The sequence below is a fragment of the Artemia franciscana genome, chromosome 8 (genome assembly GCF_032884065.1).
Source record: "Artemia franciscana chromosome 8, ASM3288406v1, whole genome shotgun sequence".
Taxonomy (NCBI): Eukaryota; Metazoa; Arthropoda; class Branchiopoda; order Anostraca; family Artemiidae; genus Artemia; species Artemia franciscana.
Window position 1 is genome coordinate 27262349 of NC_088870.1, and position 17088 is coordinate 27279436.

At 34.9% G+C, this 17088-nt stretch overlaps 1 protein-coding gene across 3 annotated transcripts in view; it reads right to left on the reverse strand.

Moving 5' to 3' along the window:
• Nucleotides 1-17088, reverse strand: part of LOC136030231 (uncharacterized) — a 177828-nt gene that overhangs the window by 86802 nt on the left and 73938 nt on the right. For all 3 annotated transcript variants that reach the window (XM_065709048.1, XM_065709047.1, XM_065709049.1), the window contains exons 13-15: nucleotides 11102-11233; nucleotides 3910-4186; nucleotides 1594-1708 (exon numbers count right to left, since the gene is read on the reverse strand). In XM_065709048.1, coding sequence (XP_065565120.1) covers nucleotides 1594-1708; nucleotides 3910-4186; nucleotides 11102-11233 — 524 coding nt within the window. The remainder of the gene's footprint in view (nucleotides 1-1593; nucleotides 1709-3909; nucleotides 4187-11101; nucleotides 11234-17088) is intronic.

Genomic DNA, 17088 nt, shown 5'->3' on the forward strand with positions numbered 1-17088 from the left:
GAGATAGCTTACACTAACTCAAAACTTTCAACGTGCCCCACAATAACATAAAGAAGCCGTCCCGATACTATTAATCACTCTTTCCTAATTATAATTCTCCGATCCGAAAACTCCATCTCTTTAACAATATACAGTTTCACACCAGGACAAACTTTTTTCCACGTTTGTTATCATATTTTTTTCTATCTGCCAAGAGTACAAAAATGACTCCTAGCACAACATGCCCCCAACAGTCTTCTCTCCATTTTTAAACCAACCGTCAAAATACAACATGCTTTTTAAAGCTATTTTAAAAATAAAAGGTGTGACCATTTCATTCTCACCATTGAACATGTTAAATAACAACAACAAATCAATAAGGTCAAAATAAAAGTAACAAAGAAGTATCATAAAAAGAGAAGTTAAAAAGATTACAGTGATAACAAGATTACATCATTTTTATATAATCCTAAGAAGGGGGTTAATGCCAGATTTGCCTCTCACTCAATCGAACTATCCGTCTTGGTGTTTTCTACCATTGGCCATGGCCTGATGACCACACCTACTTGATTTTAATTCAAAATCAACGGCCAATCAAACAGCAGGATGATAAATCAATAGGACAACCAAAATAAGAAGCTAAGCATGTTAGGCAAGCAAACGTTTTAAAGCTCTTTCTTAGTATTTAAACAATTAGTCCCTGGCTTGCTTGTGGGCTTTTAGCTTACAATCACAATAATAATAATAAAAAAAAACATATCACGAAACCTTTCTGAACTCAGATATCTATTGACTAAAGTTTGGTTTTCTCTTAGAACTATCACAAAATTCATGCAAATGTAAGCCTCAGGGGACTTTACACATCAATTACTTTGCAATATTAGTAAAACAGGAAACATCATTGGACATGCATTTGAATCACATACTTTTTCTTCTATTATTCTGATTATGCTATCCTGTCTATACCCTCTTCTTTTTTTTTCTTTTTTTTTCTTTTTTTTTTTTATTATTATTATTAAAGTAAAATGAGGGAAAAGAGTCCAAGTCACAAAATAAATTTTACTAGTATCCATTTTCTATCAACGAAGGAATAAAACAGAATAAAATATAATCACTATTGCGGTCGTCTCGTGCACATCTCATAGGATTTCCCAACATTGGTAAAATTTGATTATGCTAACCTTGACAGTCACTATTTAAATTTTTGTTAAATAATAAAAACCAAAAACATTCCATTTTTTTTTTACCATCAAGACGCTATTTTTGTTTCGATTTTTTTTTTCCAATCTAAACGTCTACTTCTTTTTTTGGTCTGTGTATTGATGTATCTATAGAAAAGAACGTAATTTATTCTAAATATTATATATTTTATGACCGAAAAAATAACCCTGAAATCACTTTTTTCTTTTCTCCTCAAAAGACTAAGTTCTTCTACATACGCGGTGTGCACTTATGGACCAGGATATGGACGGTGCTGTATCAGAGTGACTATTCTCTTTTTTTTATTACAAATACTTTTTTCAGTAATATAACAACTCAGTGTTCTTTGATGCACTCAAGAGCTAAGTTCAAATTGGTGCAACTCCTAAGACATTACCCTTAAAGTGTCATCACCTTTTTCAATGGTAAAGAAATTAAGATCCTTCGCAGTATCGGAATTGTACAACAGCTGCATTTGCTGATTCATTTCTTCAAAATCGATGATGTTCGATTTATCATCAGCATTCCACTGAAAAAAAGACAAACTTATCAATTACAATTATAAAGCATACATAGAGTCTGAATTGTCTTTACAACTTCCAACAGACTGGACCGGAAAATTTATTCTAAGACTGACAATGTGAATTCCTCTGAATCAAACAATCCTTGATAAAGAGCTGTAAGTAATACTCTTGCAAATAGCAACCGATACTGTATAAAAAAAAAAAAAAAAAAAAAAAAAAAAAAAAAAAAAAAAAAAAAAAAAAAAAATTGATAACAGTAGATACCACAATTTTTTTTTTAAATATATAAATTCGTTAAGCTTAAGTCTGCCCATCAAAAGCTAAAAGCAAAATAAAATTTGCCCGACTCTAAAAAAAAGTCTGATATTACTACCAAAAGGGCGAATGACCTTGATGTAAAATACAGCGTCAAATACAACACATGAGAAAATCCAATTGCAATGGTTTCAATTGTGAAATGTTATAATTTTATTCCGAAAAGGATGATCACAGATGCGTGTTTCTATTTTTTTTTCAGGGGCGGTTATATCGACCCAGTGGTCTTAGAATATCGGGAGAAGGCTCATTATAAATTACCCTTTCCAGTAGCAATAAAGACTGCGCCAGAACAAAGCAGCGTTTTCTGCCATTTTGTGGTACACAACGAAGATTTTAGCCCAAGGGGTACCAAAAAGTCATCGAATGAAAATTCTGAGATAGCCAATCGGCTTAAAATTATTCAAAAACTATATATTGGGCCTCATAGTTTCAGAGGGAGTAAAGCCACGCGATGCCGCATTTGTTTCTAAAGATGCATGCAGTCCACGCAAAACTAACGGTTAATATAAGAGGTTATCTTATAGCTATGTTTAACTAAGTTGATTTATTTGAAACTTAACAAAATTATGGTGGTGTATAATTTCGCATCAAATAATATGAAGGAGTGTTGGTAAATTTTTTTAGTTAAATTTGGATTTAAAGATGATTAGCTAAATTTTGATTTAAAGAGTCAGGTTCGAAGGAGCGGTAGCCCTGCTCACATTTGGGGTAACACTGGGTATTAAAAAAGAACAGAAAATAAATAAAAAAATAGGTTTTTTCAAATGAAAGTCATGAGTCATGAGCGACATTAAAACTAAAAAATATTAGAAATTACTCCGTTGGTGAGTGGGACTGCCTCCGCAACGCCCCGCTGTTTGCGCTAATGTTTGTCTTTCTGTCCCAGTTCTTTGAAAACGGTTAAGTAGCTGAGAGTAACTGATTGAGACCTTAGAGAAACTGAGCGAAACCGCTTATCTGCTTCTTTTTATAGATCTATAGCACCCACTCTCATAAAGCGCCTGGGGCATCCTTACGAGTTACGAAAAATAACAAAGAATCATAATAAGAGGTTATTATAATAAGATAAGATAATAATAATTAGGAAAAATACATATGATAAAAATAAAAGGTAAAATACGGTAAACATACCAGGTAAGAATAAAGAGTAATAATAACAAGTAAGTAAAATAATAACAATAGCTGAATCCAAACATCAATTCCACCAAACTTACAGTACACCCAGATATTCAAAGACACAAACAACTGAAAAGACAAATTTTTCCTTGTATTGGTCATATATTGATAGGTTTTACATTAAATGGATCGATTAATGAACAAACAGATGGGGCAGTTCCAATATTTTTGTATAGCCACACAGGCGTTTACAAACTGTTTGTGGATAGTAAAATTATGTTTAAGTGACTTCAACCCAATTAATCAGCCTCAATATTCGAATGCATAACACAATCCACTCATTATACGCTAGCACTTTTGTCCTCGTTAAACTATGATTTGGCTATCTCAATTTGTTTGAACTAAACTAACTAAGACTTTTATTCATTTAATATACTTCACTTATTTTCCTCGTCGTCACTTTTAAAACTTTTTAAAATTAAATTTGTATTTGAATTTTTTTTTTTTTCAAATTCTTTCATTAAATTTTATCAATTCTTTATCTTATATAACTTTTTATATTAAATTCTCTATTTCATTTCTAAGGTTCAGTTTCACAATTGTGGCCTGTTCCGTCATAACTTCTTTAGAAAAAATCTGAATTCAACATTATCATCCCGTAGTGCCACTACAATACTTGTTCATAGTGATATTTCTAACGCTTATAGCATCTTAACAATTATTTCGTCTAAGAACCTGGCCCTAGTCTACGTGTGCGTAATCAAATACTCACAAGGTGCAAATATAGCTCGTCAGGACTTTCAGCATAAGTAACTCGGCAAAGATATTTCGTATCAACTGGAAATTCATCTCGAGTTGGATATTTCATGTTCGAAAAATTAACGGTAGTATCAGGCTTTCCGTACATAAACATTCCATGCTTCAGCCAAACCATAGCGTCTCGAACTGATAAGATACCGTCATCCACAAAATCGGTAAGAGATGGTCTTCCAAAATCTATATAGTGTATATCGTCTTTTACTCTAAAAACTTGCATTGTATAAACACCTCTAGAAAAAAAAAGATGAAAAGATTAAAAAATCTGTCAATACAGATTTATGGTTACTTTTCGCTGTCAACTTGCAGGGAGAATCAGCACCTAAAATAGAGCACGTTGATGATCACATTGATTTTCGAAATCATTATACATGTTTTACTAGTCATTTCAAAGAGTGAAGCTATTTCAAAAATAAATTCCTTGACAGGTTTGAACGTTTACACCACCACCCCCCCCCCCCCCCCGCACCACCCGTCTAACAAATCACAAATATTTGGTTTGTAGAAAAATAATTTGTTGATGATCAGAATCCCCCAATCTGTTCTCAGATAATGCAGAAGTGCTATTTTAACAAAAATGAATACAAATGGCTTCTTTCGGTCTACATCGCTATTCCACCTGGAATAGATTCTAGTCCAACAGGGGCGAATAGTACCAAAAATTTTAAACAGATTAGTAACCGAAATCTTTACACACTTCTTCTCTGCTACACATCCGAAGTCAAAACTTGAAGCCTACTTGCCCCCCCCCCCACCAACTCTCAATTAAAGTTTCAATTTCACCCCCAAAGTCGTTCTAATTCTATTGCACTCGTACTGCACAGTGCACTCGTACTGCATAAGTCTCTACCTTGTTGCGTCATTTGCGTTTTATTGAAAACTATAGGCATCTTGAACGCTATACTTTTGATTTTCAAAGCAACGACGAAAAATCACAATGATAGTAAAAAGTGGAAAGAACTAGCGAAATTAACTGATTATTTCATATTTCATTTTAATAATTCTTGGAAAATCAGCAATTCAAAACTTTATTTCATTGTAATTTCTTTTTTAATTTTTTACATTGTAAATATTAAAGAAAATACTCTATTCTGCTGGTCTTAAGTTTAGTATGGCTCTTTACTTGTCTTTGAAGAAATTCTTTTTCGGAAAGTTTTAATTAATTAGTTTCTAGTTTAGAGCACTTAAAAAAATGCTAATTCTAGAAGCCCCTTCAACAAACTAAAAATGCGTAAAGTGGGCAGGGTTTTGAAGCCGAAGGACATGTTGGGCTGTACAAAATGAATGAAATTATGTTTTAAATACTATTTCCAGTCATCACTGGTAATTTCTGCATAATAGTAAGTCGAAAGATAATTCAAAAATTTACACATCCATTAGTGCTAATTATCCACTTTCACTTTTGAGTTGAAACTAGCCAGTGAACCGGTAAATCAGAGCAGTTAGTTAAATATTACGTTTATGTTCCGTTGATTTCAAAAAAATGCCTTCCGATGGAATGGAGATTATACAGTTTCTCAGTTCGAGATTAAATTTGTTTTAAACGATTCTTTGGCTACGTGAAGGCCTTGGTGAAACAAATTTGGTTGAATAGTGATTCTCGCGAGGAAATATTACCTATAGAGCATAGTGAAATAGGCCATGAGCCCCGCGTGCAGCGGGGCGAGGTCCGTATTCTATATTTATTGAATAATTATTCAGCCTGAAGCCTGAAAGACTAAACAAAAAGTAGGTCATGAACATTAACTAAGAATTCAACCAATCCGAAAACAGACCTCGCCCCAGTGCCCGCGGGGCTCATGGACTAATTCACTTCTCACTATAGGTAATGTTACCTGTAAGCAAATTGGACCTTTGTTTTGTTCGAAAGTGAAAGTGTATAATTTCATTCATATTGTACAACCCCAACATTTCCCTCGGCTTCAAAACCCTGCCCAATTTGCGCATTTTTAGTTTGCCCCATGGAGGAGGAGGGTAAACCAGAAATGGATGCGCTTCTAGAATTAGCATTTCTAAGTGCACTAAACTGGAAACTATGCTGCGAAGCAGCATAGTTTCCCAGTTTAGACAGCTTGTGACGAAACTAAACAATTGACAATTTCTTTTCATTTTTGATTATCAAAGTTTTAGTTAATATAATGGATATATTTCCAGTTTTTCATATCTCCAGGGTAATAATTAGAATATCTAATTCTAACTTAATAGTTCTAATTAGTATCTTTGGATTTATTTCAACACCTCGACATTCACTGCAAGTTTCAAGTAAATGCCAATAGTCGTTCCTGTGATATTTCAGACACGACCTTCTAGCAACCGAGATGCACCGAGTATGTTTGGATAAAATAGTCTGACTCTTAGCCGCTCCAAAAGATATGGCACATTTCAGCCTTTGATAACCTGGATGCACAGAGTGTCTTTTGATTTAGTTTAAAATCCCCTTAAGCATTCTCTTAATTCAAACACTGTTCAACATTCCCTGAAAGTTTCAACTTAATGACCTGAGCTGTTCCTGAGATATAGCTGATGCACCCTTTCAACAATCAACATTCACAAAGTGTATCTTTGTGAATTGTGAATGATTTTTTAGATTTTAGATTTTTTTTCAACAACCCCTAACTTTTCCGGAAATTAGTCGCAAATAAAAGTAATACCGGTTACAAACAGTCACAGGTTGTCACAGTCGGAAGTAGTCACTGTTGCAGTTGCAACCAGATGTATTTGCAGCCGCAGTAGTAGTAGCAGTTACCCTGAAAGTTTCAATAAAATATCCTTACCCGTTCCTAAGATACCGTGAATATGCCTTTTTGACAACTTGGGTGCAGATAGTGCCTTTTAACTTAGCTCAAAATACCCCTAACATTCCACGAAATTTCACCTCAATACCCTTAGTCTTTTTGGACGCAACCAGGATCAAAAATCTCCACCTCCCAATGATCAATCCTGCATGTTAAAAATGGACAAATTGGATAATTTACCATTCTTGCCCCAAGGGCTGTGGGGGCATGGCAATCACGGGGGCAAAGCTATTTGACCAAACACGAAAAACACGCTCAAAGATCCAACATGATACCGAAAATCCTTCCCAAGATACTGCAAATAAGCTGGCAATACAAGGAGTTTCTTTTGATTTACCTCACTACTTGACAGTTCATAGAGTTTAAGTCCCATTGGAGTTTATAGTAGAAAAACCGATTCGTTGAATAAAAGACAAAACTTTTAACTTCATCCCCGAAGACGTTCCCAACATATTGTAGATTCGTTATTTTGATTACTTGGATACAATTAATGTCTTTAAATTTACTTTTGAACTCTCTCCCAACTAAAAATTCGAAGTCCATCACCCAGTCCCGCACCACCTCCACAATATTTGAGGGCTTCCTCTCGATCTGCAATGTCATTCCCAATATATTGTAGATAATTTGAAAAGTTTGATATAACAAGTGTCTTTTGATTTTACACAGGGACGACAAGCACAGTTGTTTCCAGAGTATACCCTAAGAAGCATCGGAGAATTTTCTTTTTATGAATTATCCCAACGACTTCCTAGTTAATCATAAAACAAAGACCGAACATGAACACTATTTCTACTAAACTTATCGGCGAATAAAGGCTAATTTGAATATTTAGTGTCATTGCACTTGGGACTACAGGGATTATTCCATTCACTGAGGCAAACTTTTTAGGCCTATAGACGTTTCTGATACAAAATGAATTTCTCAAAGCTTCGATCCAAAATGGTAGGAGTCAGGGAGTAGGAAGGCTTGGTAGCAGGAAAGGCCGTGGGCAAAGGAATAGGGGGTTTTGAACCCTACTCAAGTTAATTTCTGCTCGTTATGAGTTTGACTCGGCAATTCATTCTAATTTCTGTTCGTTTTGGGTTTCATTTATTTATCAATGCTGATTTATGGTAGTTTTACGCTGGGTAGATTACTTGATTTTGTTTTTGCTCATTTTTGGTTCAATGCAGTTCTTTACTTTTCTTTGAAAAACTTATTTTCTGGAAAAAGTTTTTTTAATTAATTTCTGTTTGTTTTATATTGACATTGTCTTTCCAGGGAAAAAGAAAATAACAGTTTACATCTTTTCGGTTCTTCTTTAAAAATTTATAGTTTGGTCTGCTACTAGTATACTAAAAAAAATTTCAACAATTTTTAACTACATACACCCTTTTAAAAATCTTGACACAAATAGTAGGGTTTAATTTACTTTCATACCTCTTCTAGTTGACCAAAAAAAGTAAAACTTGATAAGATCTGCAAAATAAAAAATCTTTGCTCTTTGACAGCTTGGATACACTTACAGCCTTTTGACTTAGTTAAATTTTAAGAGCAGAAGTAGTAATAGAAGCCGCCCCAAAAGTTTATACTTAACACCCTCAGTCGTTCTTGGGATACTACTGAGATGCCTTATTGGCAATCAGTATACACACAGAGCTTTTTGATTTCTCTTAAGGCAATATTTAGTTTTTAAACTTAATCGGCAAATTGCATAACTGTGGGAGGTTGACCTATGCAGTAGCCTAAGAGATACAGTTACAAGACCGTTCAACTTTGCTGAACAAAAGGGCTATATTAAAATTATAATTTGAAGTGTTTAGAAAATTATGAGCTAAAAAGGAGGGCTGACTGCCCTCCAATCACTTTTGACTCTTAAAAAGGGTACTAGAACTTTAAATTTCCAATCAAATTAGCTCCTTTAAAATATCAATGATATTACCTTCTAAGATAGAGCAGCGCTGCCAATGATATTGCTTATATGCCCTTTTAATACTTGCATGCGTGTAGTTTTTCGTTTGATTGAAACTCTCCTGAACGTTTCAACTTAATGCCCTTAGTGTTATTTAGTTACAGTAGCCATAGAAGTAGGGTCAAGAGTATACACATAGTGTATCCTGGCTAGTTCAAAATCTGTCACAACTTACCCTGAAATGTCTAACTGAATAATGCAAGCCGTTATTGTGATATTTCCTTGTCATCCTATTGAAAATCTACATGATCAGAGTTCGTTTTGATTTAGTTCGCTGTAGCAGTAGCAATAGTTGTAGTAGCAGTAGAAGCAGTATGCATATAGTGCCTTTTTTTTCCACATCCCCTTCAACACAGAAAGAAAATTTTAACTCATTGCCATCAAACGGTCAGCATTGCTGATACACCCTCTTAATAGCCTGTGTGAGCACAGTGTATTTCGATTTAGTTTAATACAGTGACAATATTGCCCAAAAGTTTCACCTTAATTCCCTTAGATTTATTAGTGATAGTGGTAGCACCAGTAGTTATAGTAGTAGCAATAGGAATAGAGTTAATAGTAATAGTGTTAGCTTTAGAAGCAGTAGTAGTAAGTAGCAGTGAAAATAATAGTAAAAGTAGTAGTAGTTGTAGGAGTAGAAACAGTAGTATTATGATGCAAATACTGTCTTTTGGTGAGTTCAACATCCCCAACAACAAGCGCTGTAAGTTTTAATTTCACATACGAAACTGTTCCCAAGATATTGCTGGTATGCCCATTTGACAACCTGCATACGGATGGCAGGTTTCCATCGGTGCAACAGAAATTTTCAGAAATATTCTCTGAAGGTTTAACATTCATAATCTTAGGTACGGTTGTAATAGTAATCACAGCAGTTTTATAACTACTCACCTTAAAACAATTAGCCATTGCTATGATATTGTCGATTTGCTCTTTTGATAACCTGTATGTTCATATACTTTTTGAACTTTTCATTTTAATGCTCTTAACCTTACAAGTATTTGTGATAGAAGAAGTAATTAGAGGAATAGTGATAGCAGTAGTAAAACTTGTAAATGTTGCAGAAACAATAGTATTAATAGTAGTGTGCACATTCTGCCTTTTGGTCAATTGTACTTCCCCTTTCAGTATTCTATGAGAGTTCCAACTTAATACAAAATCAATTCCTAAGATTCGCTATTTTCACAATCTAAATGCAAATAGTGATTTTTGTTAGTTCAAGTTTGCTATCAATATTCTCTCAAATTTTACTTTCATAGACTTAGCATTAACAGCACCTTTATCGCAGTAGTGTCGATGGTAGTAAAATTAGTTGCAGTGTTAGTTTTGTATTAGTAGTTTTAGTAGCAGTAGTAGCAGCAGTATTGATTGCGGTAGTAACATGTACATATTGTCTTTTAGTCAGTTGAACATCGCTTTCATGATGCCCTGGAAGTTTCACCTTGACACATTCAGGTGTTCCAAAAGCATTGTTGATGTGTGCTTTTGAAACTCCTTTTGACGCCCTTCTCACCTTAATACTCTAAGCCTTACAAATTTTGCGATTGAAGCAGTAGCAGGATTAGTTTAGTAGCAGTAGAGTTTCAACTTAATACCCAAATCAGTTCTTGAGATACACCCTTTTGGCAATCTGCATGTGCATAGCGTGTTCAGATTTAGTTCAAATTCTCATTCAATATTCTGTCAAATTTTCAACTTCATACGGGTAGCCTTAATTGTACTAGTATCTTAGTAGTAGCGGTAGTAGCAGGAACAGTAGTAGCAGTAGTATTAATAGCAGCAGTAACATGTACATTTTGCCTATTGGTCAACTGAGCATTCCGCTCATGATGCCCCAAAAGTTTCCTCTTTATATGATAAGCCGTTCCAAAAATATTGGAACGGCTTATCATATCAAGGCAATCTGCCTTGATAAGGAATCTATTCCATAATCGCTTAATTGGAACAAAACGGAGGTATCCTAATCTACTCCCTGTGGGGCTATTTAGGCTACTCCTGTTCACCCCTTCAAATGGGAAAAAATTATTTATTTCACAATTTTTGGAGAAAAATTAAGGGTGAGTTAATTCACGTAATCTGTGTACACATAGTATGTTTTGATTTAATTCAACTTATCCCCTCAACGTTTCCTCAGATATTTTTTCAATATCCTCAGCCTTAGTACTACTCGCTACAGAAGTAGTAGTTTTAGTGAAAGTAGTGGTAGAAGTAACAGTACTTGTGGTTTACTTGCATTGGACAAAAAGGGTAATTATTTGAATATTCTTGGTCTTAATTTTTGTCCAATTACGTGAAACCAATGAACGTTTTACTTGGTTTTATTTTTGTTTATTTCCATTAACATTTCACAATTTCCCGACCCCTTTTTCAGGTTTAGTACTAACACTGGAAGGCAAACTTACATGTCTGAGTATTCTCTGAAAGTCTCTATGGCCTCAGAACTGAAACCACTGCTTCGCGGAGCAAAATCTTCAAGCGCAGAGTGTATAGCTATTCCTCGGAGCTGAGTGAATTCTTCGGGCAAAACTCTCAGCCTGAAAAACGAACATACAAAAATTTACCTAATTCTAATACTTATCTATTTTATAAATTCTTTCTTCTCCAGTAGAAAATAAAAGAAATAATACTAACTTATAGAAAAAAGACCTCATAGCCATATCAAGAATGACTGTGAAATAACAAACAATGTACAAAAAGCACCATTTAAAGAAAAAAAAACAGTCGTCTACCGGCCACTTACTCTTGGGCGGGTAAGTGAGTTACAATGAAGAATGGAAAAGACAAAAACCATCGCCACATCCTTGCCGGCTTACTTTGCCTTACTAAAAGCAACTCCATGTCCTCAGATCTAGTCGAAGAGTTCTATGATAAAAACAAAGAAGCGTTTCTTGAAGGGAGGAAAAGTGACTATGCCACAAATCAAGCCACGGGTCACAAATGAGATGGAAAAATTCACGTTGATGTGATCTCTTTAAGCTTAGGATATGCTTGACAAGACAAAACGACTTCAGAACAGAATAGTAACAGGCAAAGGGTGACCAGAGCATAGTAGTCTTACTGTCGCCAAATCGCTAACTACATCCCTTGCGGGTTCCACAGAAAGTGCAAGAAATTATGGGCCGAAAGTAAAAATCTGTGGTTGAACCTGTTTAAGCTGGAGAGCTCCAAGTACAGACCTTAATAATGAACATTTCGCTTTCATATGTAGAGTTCGAGCTCTGCTTAACGTCATAAAAAATCTGCCTGGAGTATCTCAAATATGTGTTCCCGAAAAGTGCAGATGAAAAGATACTCAGTAACCTTTGATGAGAGATGGCAGGTGAGTATAATGAGGGATGACTGTTTTGCAAGTATTGTAAATTTAGGGCACTTTTTCAGGTTGGCAATGGAACACAGAAGAAGATTTTTGTGATTTTATTTTTCTCTGTGTTTATGTTATGTAATGTTTATATTATGCCAATTATTTAAAAGTGAATTTTCCTTTTTGTTTTGTACTGTCATGGCCCTGGGGCTTTTAGCGCAATAAAACTTACTTACATACTCTTCTCCGTGCTGTATGAATGAGAAACGAAAAGAATGAAAAGTAACGAGAGTTAAAAAGAAATTATTATTATTCCGTTTTTGAATTAAATAAGAATAACATACGAGCAACATGGATATAATAAATGGGACACTTTCACCTCACAAGAAACAACTCAAAGAAGAAATTTCAAATGTTATTACCCTCCAGATTGGGCTTCGTTAAAAGAGGAAGCGGATATTGCTAATGGATTTTGTCATTATTTTTCAGATGTTGGTTCAAGCATATCTCGGCAAACTAATAATAAGAATAGTACTAGACCAATTGAAACAATCGAAAACATTAATTTGCTTGATACAGCTAACTCAATTTTCACTTAGGATGATATGATACAAATGCATGAGCTACAAAAAGCATTTACATCGCTTGGTCCCTCCGAATCCCCGGGAGTTGATAGAATACCAAAAAGAGCATTAAAATCAATTTTTCCGATTATTTCTCGTGTCTTTCTTTTTCCGCTATACATATCATTTAAAAAAGGAGTTGTTCCCAGACAACTGAGAAAGGTCAGATAGTACCTATACACAAGAATGGAGATAATTGCTAAATTAATAATCACAGGCCAATTTTACTGGTATTCTCTAAACTATTTGAAAAGGTAATGCATGAAAGAATGACAGAATTTATAAAAGAAAATGAAATTTTACCGTCTAGCCAATATGGTTTTCGTAAAGGACATTCCACTACACGTGTTGTATATCATTTTGTTATAAAGATTAAGGAAATTTTGGATTTTGGGTCCATGACGTCGGCAATTTATGTCGATCTTTCGAAAGCTTTCGAAACTGTTAATCACGAGGCATTAATAACAAAATGAATAAAATAAATTTTCTGGTTTGGATAGTGAAATGGATAAAATCATATTTGGAAAATAGAGTGCAGACTATAGTTGTCATATCGTCAACATCATTAGAAAGAAAAATAGGATGCGGGATTCCCCAAGGTCCGATCCTGGGGCCGCTACTGTTTTAATATACGTTTCAGAAATAAAGGAATTTGTAAGTAATTGCATACTAATAACATATGTTGATGACACAGTAGTATTGTTTAAGTCATATACGGTAGATGGTTTGTTACCTATTATGGAAACCACTTTAGCTCAATTGTCTAGTTATTTGCAAATGAATCATCTATCATTAAATATTTTGAAAACAAAATATATGATATTTTCAAATATACAACATTTTGAAACAAATAAGATACTTTCATTCAGAAACGTAGTGATTGAAGGGGTAGCCAATTTAAATTATCTGGGAATGATTATTGACGAAATGATTACATGGAAAGACCATGTGATGGCACTTTCCCTTATAATTTCCCGAGAGACAGATATTCCAAACAGACTAAAGCACTTTATACCTCATGAAAGCACTTAAAAAATATATATTATTCTCTAGGTTCTTCATATTTATAGTATGGATGCGCTCTTTGGTCTAATTCGTTTAATTATAATGCACGTAAAATCCAAGTAATGCAAAATCGGGCAGTGAAAATTTTATTTTCAGATAAATAGTCTACAAGTGATTCATTCTGCCTAGCAAAAGTTCTTAATATTTCTGAAATATCTATGCTCAAAGCTGGGTTCACTCGTGTATTAATTTTTTAGCACCACTTGGACTAAGACAACTTAATATGTTTCAAACGGCTTCAGAATATCATTCATACCGAGCAACCTCATCTGAAAATAATTTACTCATATCAGGAATGCACCACAGCCATAGAGGTGCACTTTCATTACGATACGTTGGTGTAGAGATGTGGAACATATTACCCAACTACATAAAAGAATCAATTTCGCTAAGTTCGTTCCAAACAAATTTTTAAAAATATCGTATTGAGTAGATAAAAGTTGTTTGTTTAGTATAACCGTTTAATGTTTTCTGAATAAGGTATATGCAACAATCTTGTGAAGTGATGTATTTCCTTTCATATATGGAATACTCTTTAATTGCGCAAACACGTAGGAGAATTGATTTCACTAATCTCGGTCTGAAAAAAAAAATACTTGGAATTTAAAAAATGCTGGAATTTTTTGTTGTTTATCTTTTCTGCTAAATGATATTAGAAAAGGGATATTTTTGTTTGATGATATTTTTTCAAAAATTTTCAAAAAAAAAATCAAGTCAAGTCAATAAATCAAGTTCAATAAATCAAGTTTTAAAAATATCAGGAAAGTTGGCTTTGTTAGCCCCCCCTCCCCTCCACCAACATCTTCTCTGAAATTGAACAAGTAGCCTTTAGAACCTGTAATTATTCTTAGTATGTATGATTGAAGACACTAATCGGCCCATTAGCCTAACAGTCACCCCTTTCCTCTGCCAGTAAACTTTCTAGCAGAAATTTTGGCGTGTTACAGCTTCTTTGAAGCTTAAACATGCATTCAATTACAATCTACATTATTTGATGTTTAAGTGGACCTCAAGTCAATTCAAGGACCTTCATCATGTGTTCAGCAGAAAGGTCAGTATGCTGTACACTTCTGAACCAGAACCTCAATGCCGTTTGAACCGAACTCATGTAAGAACTTTCATCCCTTTATGAACAATTACATAAAAAAACTAGTTTTTTTAACTGAAAGTAAGGAGCGACATTAAAACTTAAAACGAACAGAAATTACTCCGTATATGAAATGGGTTGTCCCCTCCGCAATCCCTCGCTCTTTACGCTAAAGCTTTTAATTGTTTTAAAAAGATGAATTTTGGCAAAGAGTCAAACTTTAGCGTAAAGAGCGGGGGATTGCGGAGGGGACAACCCATTTCATATACGGAGTAATTTCTGTTCGTTTTAAGTTTTAATGTCGCTAATGTCGCTCCCCCATGACATATTTCTCCAAAGAAAGATCCTCCCACATAGTCCCCTCCCCTCAGCCCCATCCCCAAACAAAAAAAAATCCTCTGAAAACAACTGTACACTTCCCAATAACCATTATTATATGTAAACACTGGTCGAAGTTTGTAATTTGCAGCCCCTCCCCCGGGGACTGGGGGGGAAGTCATTTCCAAAGACATAGATATTATGGTTTTTGACTATGCGGAACAAAATGGCTATCTCAAAATTTTGATCAGTTGACTTTGGAGAAAAACTGAGCGTGGGAGGGGGCCTAGGTGCCCTCCAATTTTTTTGGTCACTTAAAAAGGGCACTAGAACTTTTGGTTTCCGTTAGAATGAGCCCTCTTGCGACATTCTAGGACCACTTGGTCGGTACGATGATCCCTGAAAAAAAAAAAAAAAAAAAAAAAAAAACAAACACGCACCCGTGATTTGTCTTCTGGCAAAAAATACAAAATTCCACATTTTTGTAGATAGGAGCTTGAAAATTTTGCAGTAGGGTTCTCTGATACGCTGAATGCGATGGTGTGACTTTCGCTAAGATTCTATGACTTTTAAGGGGTGTTTTCCCCTATTTTCTAAAATAAGGCAAATTTTTTCAGGCTCGTAACTTTTGATGACAAAGACTAAATTTGATGAAACTTATATATTTAAAATCAGCGTGAAAATCTGATTCTTTTGATGTATATTTTAGCATCAAAATTCTGTTTTTTAGAGTTTCGTTTACTATTGAGCCGGGTCGCTCCTTACAACAGTTCGTTACCACGAACTGTTTGATATGGACAATCGCTCTAACATTCCCCCTGCTGGAGTGAAAATAGGTCTGTGGTCCTTCTACCCCATTGCCTCCTCCTTCCACATTCAACTTTTCAGTACAAAAGAAGGAGTGGGTCAGCCTTTTGGAGTGGAATCATGCAAGAATTTTAATGAGCATTATTGGAGGTTTAAAGAAGGTGTAGCCCACCCAACAGCTTGCAACCAGGTTAATGTTAGAAATGTAGGCAGATTGCTCCTTGTTTGAAGAAGAACCAACGAAATCACGCAAGGATTTCCAATGTTCATTATTGGCAGAATAACGTGGGCAATGTAACGTGCCCTCGGATTTCCCACATCCCACCTATAGCAGAAAGGTAACTATTTACACCAAGTTTGAATTAGTATCATGTTAGGATTTTGAATCGGCGACCTGAGAACCAAAATAGGCCAAATGTGCTTCCAATATCCCCTGGTCTTCCCATTATTGGCTCAGTAACAAAAAGGTATTATTGCTCTTAATTTGAACCAGAATTATGCAAGTTTATCATTTCATCATGAGCGGAGGACCAAAGTGGTTCATCGACCTCCACCCAACCCTATCCGATCACCACACAACTTCCTCTAGATTTTTTAGTAGAAAGGAAGGCGTGTGATGCTATACTTGAACCTTGTTTGAACTGGTGTAGTTTATTGGTGCCATTATCCCGTGGGATAATGATTTTCTTTTGGACCTAAACAGTCTTCTATGTATTATTATAAGGTGACGTTTGGCGATATGAACAGGATAACGGTACATATCTTAAATACTCCTATATTTTAAATTGAGCTCTATTTGGATTTTATTCTAATTTCAATTCTAATTTCTAATTGGTACCTCCTCGTTCCCCCACTAGAAGAGAACTCACCCAGGGTCAGCAGAAAAATAGATTGAAGGAATAAAGTATTTGCAGAGCTAATTCGTATAATCATTTCTGACACAGACTATAAACTTCGGCTTTGTTCCAATTACAAGCTAAGATCATCCTTTTTTGGACCCCAGCAAGGATTACACGCAACTTTGTAAATTGTGAGATCTCATTCATCATTCTGATCAGAGGCCCAGACTTCCCATACAAATATCGTGGGGGTTTGACTGTCACTAATTTTTGCATTAAACCATAATCACCAACACTGTAAAGAAAAAGAACAAAGCATCGGTGCTTCTACAACACAATAAATATATCC